Below are 14568 nucleotides of genomic sequence, written 5' to 3'. Positions count from 1 at the left end.
GTATGAAAAATTTATTTCAAGAGATCACTCATATATTTTAGAGGAGTTACCAATCTACTCGAAAAAGCTACCAACTTCTTGAAAAGCGGATTGGGACTTATTAACAACAGTTTATGCAGTTCTTGTACCGGATGCCGTCATGGAAATTTGCTTCTGACGGGTATTAATTTAATTTAAAACACCTAAAGGTGGTTTTATTAAGAATAGCACTTCTTTTTATTACGAAAACATTTGTAGGACCACGAGGATCGGGAAGAACTAGCATCGCACGCAATCTTTGCAACCAATTAGAAAGCCAGCCATTTTATGTTCATACCGTTTTTATCGACTGTGCTTCACTAAAAGGTATTTTTTTTTTTGCCTACCGCTTTTCATCAAACTTTATAATGCATACACTGTACTAATAGGTAAGCGAGCAGAAACACTTCAACGTGACTGGGAAGTAATGTTTCGACAACTAATCGATCGGGAACCTTCACTGCTGGTGTTGGATGATCTTGATCTGTTAGTGAGTGCACCACAAAACGACCAAGATGAAACACTCAACGGAGAAGCATGGTATTACAAGAGGTTAGCTTTTCGTATAAAACGTATACCTCATGTGTATCTCGTTACAGCTGTGTCGACTTTTTTTTAAATTTCAGAATTTCAGCTTTGATCATTGAACTTGTTAAGAGCACTCCATTCCTAAATCAAGTAATGATCATTGCTACAGCCATAAACGGTAAATCACTGCATCCTAGGCTTTATAACTACGAATCGAGTCATTTGTTTACATGCGAATTAATAATCCCTCCCCTCACTAATGTAAGTGTCATGCAAGAATCAAATGATACAAACTATGGTTTAACATTTGAGTTTTATGCAGGATATGAGATTAGAAATGGTTCGAAAACTGTTGGAAACTGATGGTTTGAATGTTGAGGAAGATATCAACCTCACTTCTATAACCTCTAAAATGGATGGATACGTTGCTACTGATGTCCGTCATCTAATAGATAAAGCGACGCATCTCGCTGCTTCTGAAGCAGGTAAAACCTTCTGCGTCTTTCTAATTATTTGATTAGTGGAAATTAAAAAGAGTGCACCTTTTTTGGTTAAAGGTTCTCTTAAAGAGATTTTGGTGAAAGCCAAACACTTCGAACTTGCTGTGGAAGATCACGTTCCGATCGGGTTGCATGGCATTGATTTGAAGCCTTCGGTTGACAACCGTATCGCCTGGAGTGATGTCGGGGGGCTCACTCATGCGAAAAAGATAATAGTAGAAACCCTCAAATGGCCAACTCAAGTATGTAAACTCTCCTTTCTTTTTCCATTTTTGGTCAAAGGCTGGTTACGACTTTACCTTATGTTATAATGTATTCTAGTATCCAGAGTTATTCGCCCATTGCCCCCTTAGACTGAGATCGGCCCTTCTACTCTATGGGGCCCCTGGAACTGGCAAAACAATGTTGGCTCGCGCTGTGGCTACCGAATGCCAAGTCAACTTTATTAGTATTAAGGTTAAAACTTAATATCAAAATTTATGAGAAATTCTTTTCCAAATACTTAATATCGCATTCGTTAAAGGGCCCGGAATTGCTGTCCAAGTATATAGGAGCTAGCGAAGAATCCGTCCGAGAGACATTCCGACGGTAAGTGTGCGACTGCATAATACTTGCAATAGATTTAATAAGTGTTTTAGTTGTATTGAATTACAATTTTAACTATGTACAATGTCTATTTCAGAGCCAGGAGCGCCAAGCCCTGTATCCTATTTTTTGATGAGTTCGACAGTCTTGCTCCCAGGTAGCGTATCCACTGATTAAAATCAATTTCTCCTATCTGAATTTCATGCGAGTCTTTTTTCTTCATAAATGAAGCGTCTATCTTTAAACACTATTGGATAATCAATGACCATGTGATGTCAATGTACTACAATGTGAATCTACCAATCGAGTAAATTAACAAACGTCACCCAAAAGGGTTGAGCGCGGTGTTTGATAGGTGAAAGTCAAAGGCAGTGGTGATATTTCATCGTCGCTTTTATCGGGAGGTGTCATTGTGACGTTGGGGCGGTGTGTTATTCGACCACAAAGCCTTGCTCATTAAGCATCCATTCACTTGGAGCTCATCCTTTTTCTTCGTATTTCTTTTCTTATTCGATTCCACTGTTTGGGGTTTGGCTGTTTTATTTGTGTTTCGCTTCGGAACCATCTTTAACAAAGATGTATGTTTGGTGGCTCTTTGTGGATCGACACCGCTCTAACCGACAGCGAGTTTCACATATGTAAGATGATGCATGCAACATCGGCCGCCTGCTGAGTGTCCCAACACCTTGCCATACTGCACAGCGGTCCTCTCTGCTATCAGATGTAAAAAAAGAAAACGTAGAGGAACATCTTTTTTCCTTCTTTCTGATTTTTACAATCGTTTATCGTGTTATTTTTAAAAGCCACAACGGGGGGAACTTATCGTATAAATGTATATTTTTTCCTCTTCTATTCCCCCTTGTTTGTTGATGTCTCACAAACCTTATTCTGTTTTGGAGCTCTCAAAAGTCCCTTTCTCTGAAATAATAATCCCCGTGTTTCTCTCTCCTTTGCTTCTTTTTTGTGTCTGTCTGTGTGCGCCTCGGTATTCGAAGAACGAATTTTATTTTTTTATTTTAATGTTTATGTGTTTTTGCAGGCGGGGTCATGACAGCACAGGTGTCACGGATCGGGTTGTCAATCAGATGCTCACAGAATTGGACGGGGTGGAGGGCCAAGAAGCAGGTTTATGGGTGCTGGCAGCCACATCTAGACCCGACTTGATTGACCCTGCCCTTCTCCGTCCGGGCCGTTTCGACGTCTCGGTCCGTTGCCCTCTACCGGACAAGGTACTTTACTAAGTTTTTTTTTCTGATCCCTTTTTTGTTATTGCTTTTGTTGTGTGTGTGGCCGTTTTCCCTTTTTTTTCATTTCAATTTCAATTGAATTTGAAAACCTGAATGCATTATTAAGTATCTCTTTCTCTCCAGGATGAAAGGTTAGACATCTTGAAGGCGCTCAGTTCTAGACTTCATCTCCTTGACGACGTCCGATTGGATGAAATTGCGTTCGAGACGGAATATTATTCGGGCGCAGACCTGCAGGCGGTCCTATACACTGCCCAGTTAAAAGCTGTACATCAGCGGACTCAAGGTAAGGAACCCAAACAATCAATCTGACTGAATCAATTGTGTTGCGAAGAAGATGATGCCTAGAAGAAAGCTTTATCGAGGCTTGTTTTTTTTAGAGGATAAAAATTCGATTAAACGAACATCTTATGAATATAACAATTTTGATGAGGGGGAAGCTGCAGGGAAAACGGCAGCAACGGGGTCCTTGGGTCCTAGCAAGATGCACGAGGGGATTTCTTTCTTGTTTTTAATTCTTCAGTCTTTTTTCTCCTCTCTCTCTCTCTTCCTCCAACCTATTTGATCAAGATTTATGTGACCCGTTTGCTTTTTCAGAGTCATAGAATTCGGTCTCTTTTGTGCCTTTTTTTTGTGTGGAATTGCGCGACGTCGCTTGTGGGGACACTGCGTGCTCGAAGGCTTGACATATAGTCGCATATTTAGTGGGTGTCCAGAATGTCGCCCGATAAGAGCGTTAACAAATTGCCAGGTCCGTTCGTTCGTCGGACCTTTTTTTATTTTATTTTATTTTATTCATCGGTCGATTCTTAGTACCGTATAGGATGTACGGGGAGTGAGAAGAATGAAAGACCCCTTTTCTTGTGTGATTATGCTGCCGATTCTTTATCTGATTTTCTCTATATGCCTGTTTATTGTATGCATTTGCAATAGGCGACAACAACAAACCTTCTCCAATTCATATCACTCATCAGTTGCTGGTGGATGCGCTGCGGGAGACTCGGCCATCGGTCACGGTTTCGGAGCGGCAGCGCTACGATCGAATGCAAGTCATATTTATTTACTTGTCCGACGCATAATATTTTGAATTTCCCATCTCTTTCCCAATAACCAAGTGACAAGAAAAAGAGGAATTAAATTCAAGAACGGGACACGCTTTTTTGATTAATGTTTTCTCCGTCTCACTGTCTCACTCTCTCTCTTGATTTTTCCTCTTGCAGCTACGAGAACTTTGACTCCGGACACAGCGATAACAACGAGCAGCCAGGTCCCGCACGGGTCACCCTGGCATGAAAAGGAAAGAAAGAAGACCGGGAGGGGGAAGAAGACGGCAATCTGCATTATTCGTCTTCTACTAGCGACGTGGATCAACTTCACTCACACAAGGTCAGTGGTCTTTATTTATTTATTTTTCTCCCTTACCGGAAGAAACCGCAGAAGAGAAAATCCTTCCATCTTCGTATTAGGAGAGGAAAGAGGAGGGAGTCTATGTATTTATGTATAAAGGAAAAAAGGAAAAAATTCCGGCGGATCTTATCTTGCACCGTCGTTCTCTCTCCGTGAATGTCAGTCGGAGAAAAAAAAGGGTGGGGAGGGGGTAGTCTAGCTGTCATATGAAATAAGAACACGCGACGAGCTAGCTGGTGTTTGTTCGCCTTTTATTCCTCCTTGTTATTCAATTCAACGTCTATACACAATAAATATATGGGTAAAAAAAAAAGGAAACATCCAGCGGAAGAGCGAGGGGGGGGGGGGCGCCCAGCACGCTCCCTAGTACGTGTGTATGTGTGCAGACAGTTGGTAACTGATAAGCGATTTAATAACGACTCTTTAAAAAAAAAAAGAGAAAATGGGTGAATAAGAAGATTAGAACCTCGGCGGATGCCCTCCCGGAGTGCATGGATTCGTTGGGCAAAACCAACACAAGTCGTCGACTTTTGGGGGTCTTTCTTCTTGGTCCTTTTATTTGTCGGGCGGATTGAGTTTTAAACACGGACTTGGAATAAGAGGCAACAAAAGAAGGTTTAGACGGTCTTCTATTTTTTCTGATCGGGTTTTAACTCTTGTGAAAGTTTATCAACAAAACAGTAGGAGCGTGTCATAAAAGAGATGATAGTTTTCATTCTCTTTCTGCTTCCTCCCCGTCACTTTTGCGACTGTGACAGGCGATACTACTACGTTTATATGTTTTTTTTTCTCTCTCACTCTCTCCCTGCGTCTTCTTTTTCTTCTGCAAATAGAATATAGAAATAGAACTACTAAGCCGATCCTCTTTTTGTTGCGTTATTATTACTATTATTGTTATTATTCCAGCCGATGCGAGACGATAGCCCCGTGATATATATACTGTTTTCCTTTGCCCCCTTTGTGACGCTCGCCGTGCTCGAACTTTTTCCTAGTTTTTCTTCCTTTTTTTCTTGTTGATGCAACCATTCAGTTGCAGTTGCTTACATAGAAAGGCAACCGTCGACGACGTCGTCGTCTTCTTCATGCCGGAAATGAAAAGCCACTCCAGCAGCCCGGCAGCTCCAGCAGCTACCGGAACTGCTGGTAGGCGACAGGAGAGAAAAGCTAGCGATAGGAATAGGAAGGAGCAGGAGAAGAATAAGAAGATTGAGAAGATAGCAGTTGATTCTTCCCCGTTTTTCGTTGATTCATTCTCTCGTTTGCTGTTTGGTCTCTCCCCCCACCAACCATTTTCCTCCCCTTTCTATCAGAACTAGTTATGTCAGTTGGCCGCCTTGTTTTGTCGCTTTTCTTCTTCTTCTTCTTCTTCTACAAAGTCGGCGCTTGTTGATCCGTCAAGGGGTTTTCTTTTCTTTTCCCTTTTCCTTTTTTTTGCCTTCCTTTTTTTTGTGATTCGGGTCCGGAACAACCGTGGGTTTCCACCATGGCACCATCACCGCCACCTCCGCCAAAAGCCTTCGATCAGCTCCAGGCAACTGGGAATCAATCGCCTTTTCCCCGTTGATTGACGTCAACTTCTGCTCGAAAGAGTTGAATGCGGTCTCAATTGTAACGATTCACGAGCCGTCGATGACTTTTTGAAAATTGCGTTTTTTTTTAGAGGAGTCTGCTTCAGTGTTGAATGTTGGGAGCGCGAGGAATTGAGGAGGGACCTAGATGGAGGCGTTCAAGTGTCGTTGACGCTAACCAAGCACCGGATCCCTATTTATCCATAGTCCATTAAACAAATGGCCGACTCTGAGATGTGAGGTCATGCGTGAAAACGGGGCGAGATTTGAAACACCTAGAGCCATCGTTCTTTCGCTCCTTTCAATCATTTGGTCCTTTTCTACGAATTGAAAATCACATTCGATTCCGCTCCTGTAAACCACTAGATGAGTTTTCCACTATCATCGACATATTTCTTTCTCTTTTTCCCTCGTTTTCTGAAAAAGGCGCTTCTGATTACGAGTAAAAAAGGGGGGAAAGAGGAGAAGATGAGCTGTTTGGTGTTAACCGGTTAGCAAAATTGATGGTGTGGCGTGTGTGTTTGTTACCCCCCGTCGGGGTAACAAAAAAAAACCTCTTGGCCTGGCTGGCACTCGTGCGGATGAAAAGAAAGCAAATGGTAGGCGTTGGCTAGGACCATCGTGATGCGTCGCCTCCCTTTTTCTATCGGGTCATGAAGATTGAAATCCGCAGTTGCCGGACAATTCAATTACAATCGCTCCCTCTCGATCCTATTGACTTTTTCTCTCTCCCCCTCTTTTCACGTCGTTTTCTCACTATCCCATTCTATCTCGTCGTGACTTGAAATGTGTTCCCAAATGTCAATGTCTTTCACCCGAACTGTTTTAATACAGTCGATTATCTCTCGGAGCTTGAAAACGAATCGAATCGATGGACCATGTGTCTTTAACGTTGATTGCCGTCTTGTATTCCCCACACTTCACTGGCATTGAAGTTCGGAAATTCTCGCCCGTCGAGGCAGAGTTTTGTGTAAATTGGTCCAAGTTTGACAAATGGTAGAATGGCATTTAGACTCAACTTTGATTCACTTCGGTAATGACCGACACTTGTCTCAAGTATTGCTGACGTGAACTTTGCTTCTTCCCCTTAATAGCCATCGTTTCTTCTCTATTTGTAAAGTGCCATTTTTGTGAAATAGAAGAAAACCAGGACCCGGGATATGAGTTCAATCATTCGCTAGCTTGTTCCGTCGGCTTTTTTTTTGTGTGTGTGGTACTGGGTAGTATCGGAACTGCTAGGCGGGAAAAAAGGGAACCATATTAGTGTCTGACCGGAAACACACAGCCTCTGCGTCTGTGTCACGATATTTCCTCTTCTCTTTGATTCTATTTCCCCTCCATTTTTCACACTACTGCGTAGTCCACTTTTTTGTGCCGGCCTTGGTGCATAGGCCCGTGTACGATCCCCGGTCCTTTCATGCGCGTCGTGTCTGCCGAACGGTGTTCTGAATAAACCATCTTTCACTTTTGTTGGCAGCCTTTTTGTGCGGCCATTGGAGGTGTCTGTGTATGGCGGCATAGAAGATGATGATGGCGACGACGTGTTGGTGTTGGCGAGAGGCGAGGTAATTGACTGCCAATGAAAGCCCATTCATTGGTCGCACAATAGTCGACTAACTGGGCCGATGAGTGCAGTACTGCACATACACACACGGAGTTCTTGTTGTAGCGGCGCTCACGTCGGCGTCAACTTTCTTGGCCGCAACACCATCGCTCCTATTTTTAGGCTTTTCTTATTGATTTGATTACAGCACACAACACAGTACAATATTATTACTGTGTAGCCTTTTTTCGGCCTGTTGTATTCATCGATTGATTCGTTTACAATTGCCGATGTTGAAGTCCGAGTTGAAGTCATTTCTTTGGCATTTTTTCTTTTCTTTTTGAGAGAACCACCAAATTCATCAGATAGGCCAAGTGGAGCAAGGAATAAGCGTTGGCACTGGCCTATAGGAAATGAAGGCACACAAACACACGGACGCTGTCGTTTTGATGTTTGTTTTCCAGCCAAACGATAGGGGCGGGTGGGTGGTCAATCCAGCGTCGTTGCATAAACAGTGGATCAAGGTATGTGGACATAGTGGATCTTGTTGTTGCTACCACCGACTGACACAAGTCGACTCTTTTGATGACCTACCCATTCTCTCTCTCTCTCCTTTTTTTCCCCCTCTCCCGTTTTTTCTGTCTGGCTGTTAAATTGTGTTTGGGTGTGACAGTGGGGTTACATTCTGTATAATCTATAAGGCTTGACTCTATAGTGGGTATAGTGTGTTATTCTTGTATATAAATTCTATCCCAACGCTTTTCTGGATCCTCCACTGTTGTGTCCCCTCTTTTCTTTTCTTTACTTGTCTGTGGCGGGGCGAGCGATTGAGCGGCGTTGAACTGTGTGAAAGGCCTCTGCTCTGCTTCCATTTACCAGACGTGTGTGTATATATATATATAGCCTACTACTACCACTAGTGCACCATTCTGGTCATGGTACACACAAAAGTCTTTCTCTGTATGTCGACCTAAAGTTATCCTCCTTCCACCTTCAGCTCCGCAACCAACACACAGGCACACACACACACACAATAGGTGCAATAAAGACGGCATTCAGGCGAAGCCCAACAGCGACAAATTGCTGATCTGATTGCAGCTTCGTGTCCTCGACTCTTGTCCTTCCTCTTATTCTTTTTTTTATTTAGTTTAGTTTTTTTTTTTTCAAAGGGAGGGAGGACGAGGATTTTCTTTTGCTATCTTTGGTTATGCGACCGTGGCTCCCATGTTGTTGGGATCAGCGTCGACCTTCCTCGCTCTGTACAGTCCAGTTTTTTTTTTCAATAGGAATACAATAACGGCCAGCAGCTCTTCTCTTGGTCTTTGTTGGCTTCTATACATATGTATACTGTACGTACACAAACAGACACACACAATGCATTGACAACTCTGGAATTGTCCAGCGTTCTATGCCCCCACTGTCTGTGTTAGCTTACCGCAATTGTGTCCAATCGTTCAAACTTTGACGGCGGGCTGCCGGCCGAAGAGAAAGACGTAAAAAAACGAGGGAAATGGTTGAAACTCCCAAAGTCAGCGATTTTGTCGTCCAAACTCCAAAGCCTTTCTCTATTTTTTTAAATCTGTGTTTTTAGCCTCATCTTTTGTTGCAATTTTCTATTTGAAGTTGAAAGGGAAAAAAAAAATAGCGGACGGACTGGAGACATCCGTTTTGATTCGTACTAACATTCTTTGAGGTCGATGTTCCTGACATATTCCATTTCTGAATGGGTCGAACCATCTCCAAGTTGAGGAACATCATTCTGTTTTTGCATCCCCCAAAGGACTTGGTCAATATTGATCTTTCATCTTTAGCCTCTTGTGGTATTCTGTCTGACGTGATTTTCGTTTACTTGAAAAAAAAGGTACTACAAGAGTTGCGCCAAGTCATTGAAATCTCTGGCCGTCGCCAACTTGAAGAAAATCATTTAGTCGTACCTCGCTGTACCTGTAAACCTTTTTTTTTAAACAACTATTGTACGTACGTCGGTGTCGAGTGTCGACCTCTTTATTGTAATGTCTGCTAATGCAGATTATTATACAAGAGCTCGGCAGTCGATAGACGAATAACACGGCCGCCCCATTAACGAATGGAGAAGGTGGGAAAAACATGTGGTTTTCGTTGCATTTCAGGTCTGTAAATGTAACAGTCGCTGAGTGTGAATGAAATGTTCTTCTCTCTCTCTCTGTCCTTCTCACCTATGAACGGATTGCGTTCGTCGTATGTGTAACCAGAAATTTGTTGAATCAACAATTCGCGTGTGTACTTACGGTGTCAATTTGCTGCAGTGCATCTGTTGGATCCAGTCTGTTGTTTGCAGACGCGTAGATTAAATCGAAATTACGGATTGGGGTAAGTGTGTCGTCGAGCTGGCGCACCTGTGAATTTCCCGACACGTGCCTTATATAACCTCGACGCATTTGTGCTAAGACTTGGAGAGCGGACGTAAATTAGTAGCCGTGTTGCAATATCACACCTATCGGCATTAATTCAAAAACTGTTTTGTTCTTTCAGATCTCGCAGATCATAAATTGTTAAATATTTCTAGAACCTAGGGCGGGGGAGCACTTAAACAGTAAAAAGACGATGGCGCAACGGGTTTTCGCCTTTTTCTTGTTTTGATGACGTCACAATGTAATATCGTTGAATTGCCTTTGTTTTTTTGTTTTCGGTCGGGCGATGCACACAACAATCAGGTCTGTGATGATGTGACGATGATAGAGCACCGACACTGTTCAGGCAAAGTGTCGGAAGGGAAAAAAGAAAAGACGGCAAAGTGAAGAAGAAAACCTATTAAAGAGAATAGCGGGCAGATGAAACGAGACCGCCCGTTATTTTGCTTCCTTGTGATTCGTTCTTTTAACTCTCGCGCTTTTTCTGAGTGTGTGTGTGTGTGTGTGTGTGTATGCGGTGGTATATGGTATACACATACGGCAGTGTATGTGCTCTTCAAAACTCAAAACTGGAAAAAAAAAGGCGAACGATATCACGAAGGGTGGGGTGGGGAGAGACAAAAGAGACACGGCGTCGGGAGCGCGGCAGTTGTGTGTGTGTGTGTTAGTAGTTTGGCGGTGTCCTTTTGATGACGCAAAAGCGCCGCGCTCCAACTACTTTGTCCTTTTCTCCCTCTTTAGTTTCTATTCAGTCTTTTTTTATTTTTCAGAGCTGATAAAAAAAAGTCTTCCGTCGCGTTGACAATAGGGCACGACAAACGGTAGATAAAGAATCAGCCCACCACCCCCTGTTGGTGGTCCAGGGTCTTCTGTCTTTTATTATTATTATTTACGTGTCTTGTGTACTGCGGGAGGGGAGCCTTCGACTAGTTTTTAATTGTGTTTGAACGTCATGAAGTATGTGGAATTAAAAAAAAAAAAAAAGATGGCAAGCAAAATAAATGAAGGTAATTAAGTCACTAAAAAGTTCCCTATCGTTTAGGTTGCCCATTTTATACATTTATTGGTTTACGACGTTACATAAACCAATTGTCATAATCATAATAATAATAATAAGTGCAGCCCGTGAACAGTCTTCCTTTGGTCTAGTCTTGGAGACACGAAGCCGACGAAGATTGTTGTTGTGTGTACCGTATGGCAATTGGCCAAACACAAGGGGTGAATATGATGACATTGTCTTTTTGTCAGTGTTTGGTTTTTCTTGAAGCGATAGTCCCCCCTGCTGCGGTTGCGAATGAGGGAAACGGGAGAGACGTTGCTAGAAATGGGAGAAAAAAGGCCTTTTTGTTGTTGGTTAGGGTTTTGTGCGTTTGTTTGTGTTTTTTACGACTATTTGGACGTTTCAATCGCCAGTGGAAGGTCAGAAAGATTGGGAAATTCCAAACTGAACGCTAAATAAAATTGGAAATAAAAACGAGACGAGGAGGAGAGAGACAGAACAGAAAAGGAAAAAGAGAGTCGACGCTTGTGGAATGCTATGATGCATAGTAGAGTCAATTATAAATGTTTTTCCTTTTTTGTGTGTGTGGATTACACTCGGTGTCTATTCAGTGAAAAATAGACCAAAGGAGAAGAAAGAAAGAATGAGATGGGGGGTTCTGTGTTTCATTCTTGTATGGAATTTTTTTTTCGTTGAATTTCCTTTTTTCCCTTCTTGTTAGTGGACCGTCGAGAGAGGGCTGTCAGTTCACTTGTCTATCATTACGACGAGTGGCCCTGCTGTGGTCTTGTCACATCACCTGCTGAGTTGAACCAGCAGACAACCTGAAGCCCGGAACGCGTGGGCCATGGGTTTTGACGGGAATCTTGCTCTCTCTCTCTCTTTTTCTCTCGGTCTTTTTCTCTCGGTCGTCTTGTGCTACGGTTAAACTCTGCAGGTTGTCCCTTACCATTTTCATTCCTCCTCATCGTCCTTTTTTTCTCCTGTCTCTCCAGTCTCTCCTTCCTTCTCCATTTGCCCGCCCATATTCCCGGACGCAGTGACACTTGATGCCAAGCCGGACGAGCACGAGCCAAAGGGCCCCATTCCTTTTTCTCATCTTTCCTTTTTTTTTTACCTTCCCTACCATGTGTGTATCTCACAATATTTAAAACACACCAGGACTCTCTGAATTTGGTATTGACTCGACTACAGCTGTTTGCGTTATCGTTGCCGTTGTTGTTATTGTTGTTTTGTTGTTGTATTATTCTTTATTCTCCTCTTTTCGTCCCTCAAACACTTAACAAACCAAATCACCAATTGCCCCGAAACAGACACAATGGGCACCAACAGCATAGGAATGCATACACTTAAACAGTCACACAAGACACAAAGTCGTCTCTTTCTCCCCTGTTTTCTTTTCTTCTTTTTTTTTTTTTTATTATTTGTCGTCTTCTTTTCTTCTTTTGCTGGAATTCTGTGAGAATTTTTCCTTTTTTTTCTTCCTTTTTATAGACAGGTTTAAAATTTATAGAAGGGGTTAAAACAGCGTAAACATGAAATTGCCCAAGACAGAGAAAAAAGCGAACAGAAAACGCAAAGCGCAAACTAGTCCGAGCCGAACAGGCTAAACAATTTTTTTTTCAGGGCAATCCGGAGAGCTACAATACTCAACTACTTTTATGTTTTCTTTTTTTTTTTTTTAAATCGAACTTTTGTTGATTTAAAATCAAATCAAACAAACAAAACAAATTCGATTATTAATTTAGGTGAATAATTCACAAAATGTTACGCGTGCTACAAACACTTTGTCTACAGAACATTGAAGAGAAACAAATATCGTTTTGGATTTTTTTTTCTTTTGCGGGGGGTTTTACAAAATTGTGGATAAAGAACATCGATGTTGACGGGCTGCCGGAAGTGGTGAAGTTGTGCTGATCAATCCGGCGTCTCGCTGCTCGACGTGTAGTTGTTGCTGCTGGTGATGGTGATGATGGTGGTGATTCATCGTAATGCACAGTGGGCTGCAACTGCATCCCAAATGGGCCGATGCACTGCTACCGCTAATGGGACTTGTTGTAGTCGTGGCCGGATGGTGAGGGTAAGACGAAGCGGCTGCGGCTGCAGCGGCGGCCGCTGCCGCTCCGTAGTGAAAAGGAAAGAAACCCGCCGCAGCGGCCGCCGCCATGGTAGCGGCCATCGATGGCGGCGGTGGTGGAGGCTGTAGGACCTGCATAGCTCCTGTCGATGATGTGGCTGATAGGCTCATTGGTGTCGAGGAAACTCCAACTGCGCCAGAAATTGCACTGGGAGCTCTTGCGACGGGACATTCAGAATCGTAGCTCGAAGCTGCCGACACGGGCCGGCTGCTGTTGTTATTGGACATTGGTGACACCCTGTCGTCTGGTGTCGGAGATTTCTTGGAAACGGATTCGTGAATTGAGCGCATCATTTTGTGGTGGGCGACCAGCTGCGAATCGAAATTGGCCAGATGATGGTGATGTTGCTGTTGTTGTTGATGGTGGTGGTTGGCCGACCGATGTTGAAGACCAGCCGAGGCTGGATGAGTTAGCGGATTGAAAACACCCGAGTCCATGCTGTAATGGTACCACGGAATTTGGACGGCTGTAGCGGCGTGTAGCGCTGGATGGCCGAGAGTGGCGAAACCCAAATGGAGACTGGGCAATTGCGAGGCAAAGAGCATTCGCGAGTAGTTGAATTCTGCCCGCTCGTTGGCCGTTTTGTCAACCACCGCGGCCGATGTCGATCCTGATGAAGAAGCCGAAGACGACGGAGCACTTGAATGCGCCGCCGGAATCGGTCCGCCAACAAGGTCCGATGAAGAGAAGAGTGATCGGTTAAAACTGGGCAGAATAGTCGGATTATTTGATTGCATGTGATGGTGAGAATGCGTCGGTAAATGGTGAGACATTTGATGGTGGCGGTGATGCGATCCAGTGTCCACTGAAAAGGAATAGCGAGGCGATTCTTTGGTCTTGCTGCTACTGGCCATTCCGCTCTTTGGTTTGCGACGTGGTCGGTATTTGTAGTCCGGATGTTCTTTCATGTGCAACGCCCTAAATTGATGGGCTAGTTGTCATCAGTCATATAGAAAACGAAGGCTAATGATTCTTACCTGAGTCGTTTGGCTTCATCGATGAAAGGCCGTTTCTCCAACTCCGTCAGCATTTTCCACTCGGCACCTGTTGTTAATACAAAACAAATGTCGTTGTCAACGAACGCGATCTTGACAAGTAAGAGGTGTGTTGATTGCTACGGCCACTTGTTCCCGACGCATATGTTTGTGAATTTTTTGAGGAAAAACCGGTACGTGACCGGGACTTACCGAGTCGCTTGGAAATCTCCGAGTTGTGCATTTTTGGATTGTCTTGTGCCATTTTACGTCTTTGCCCTCTTGACCAAACCATGAATGCGTTCATAGGCCTTTTGATGTGATCGTTGTTGAGGTTGCTCATGATGTTGACATTCCTGATGTGACCACCGACGGGTGACGAAGATGTCGACGATGACGATTCGACACACATTGCGGCCATTTTTTTAGTTTATTCTTTTGCGGGAACAATCACTCGAGGAATATAACAACGTAGGAGCGTTTTAAAGTTCTTAAAAAGAGACAATCGGGATTCACGCACGTGACACGGGTAAAGAAAAACACGCAAATGGCAAACTATAAACGATCACGGACAGAATTGCTGCCACCGTCGCAGTTGAATGTGATCTACGGCTGGGAATCGACCAAGCAGAGACCTTATGTGAAATATACGAGTGGTTGATGTGGAGGG

General features: G+C 43.5%; 2 protein-coding genes across 12 annotated transcripts in view; one reads left to right on the top strand and one right to left on the bottom strand.

Moving 5' to 3' along the window:
* Positions 1 to 14568, top strand: part of LOC124188385 (peroxisome biogenesis factor 1-like) — a 91211-nt gene that overhangs the window by 1672 nt on the left and 74971 nt on the right. For all 11 annotated transcript variants that reach the window (XM_046580970.1, XM_046580975.1, XM_046580974.1 and 8 more), the window contains exons 7-19: positions 42 to 160; positions 238 to 345; positions 408 to 570; positions 645 to 807; positions 869 to 1031; positions 1104 to 1288; positions 1368 to 1502; positions 1570 to 1634; positions 1729 to 1788; positions 2671 to 2860; positions 3002 to 3164; positions 3812 to 3923; positions 4099 to 4264. In XM_046580970.1, coding sequence (XP_046436926.1) covers positions 42 to 160; positions 238 to 345; positions 408 to 570; positions 645 to 807; positions 869 to 1031; positions 1104 to 1288; positions 1368 to 1502; positions 1570 to 1634; positions 1729 to 1788; positions 2671 to 2860; positions 3002 to 3164; positions 3812 to 3923; positions 4099 to 4171 — 1699 coding nt within the window. In that variant the 3' untranslated portion in view covers positions 4172 to 4264. The remainder of the gene's footprint in view (positions 1 to 41; positions 161 to 237; positions 346 to 407; positions 571 to 644; positions 808 to 868; positions 1032 to 1103; positions 1289 to 1367; positions 1503 to 1569; positions 1635 to 1728; positions 1789 to 2670; positions 2861 to 3001; positions 3165 to 3811; positions 3924 to 4098; positions 4265 to 14568) is intronic.
* On the bottom strand, positions 12019 to 14524 carry LOC124188388 (transcription factor Sox-1-like). Its single transcript, XM_046580981.1, has 3 exons — positions 14112 to 14524; positions 13902 to 13968; positions 12019 to 13842 (listed from the first exon to the last, which is right to left on the bottom strand). Exons 1-3 carry the CDS (start codon positions 14317 to 14319, stop codon positions 12639 to 12641), a joined length of 1479 nt encoding a protein of 492 aa, XP_046436937.1. The 5' UTR covers positions 14320 to 14524; the 3' UTR covers positions 12019 to 12638.

The sequence above is a fragment of the Daphnia pulex genome, chromosome 2 (genome assembly GCF_021134715.1).
Source record: "Daphnia pulex isolate KAP4 chromosome 2, ASM2113471v1".
NCBI lineage: Eukaryota > Metazoa > Arthropoda > Branchiopoda > Diplostraca > Daphniidae > Daphnia > Daphnia pulex.
Note: the sequence above shows the minus strand (reverse complement) of the source record. Positions and strands in the feature narration are given on the sequence as shown.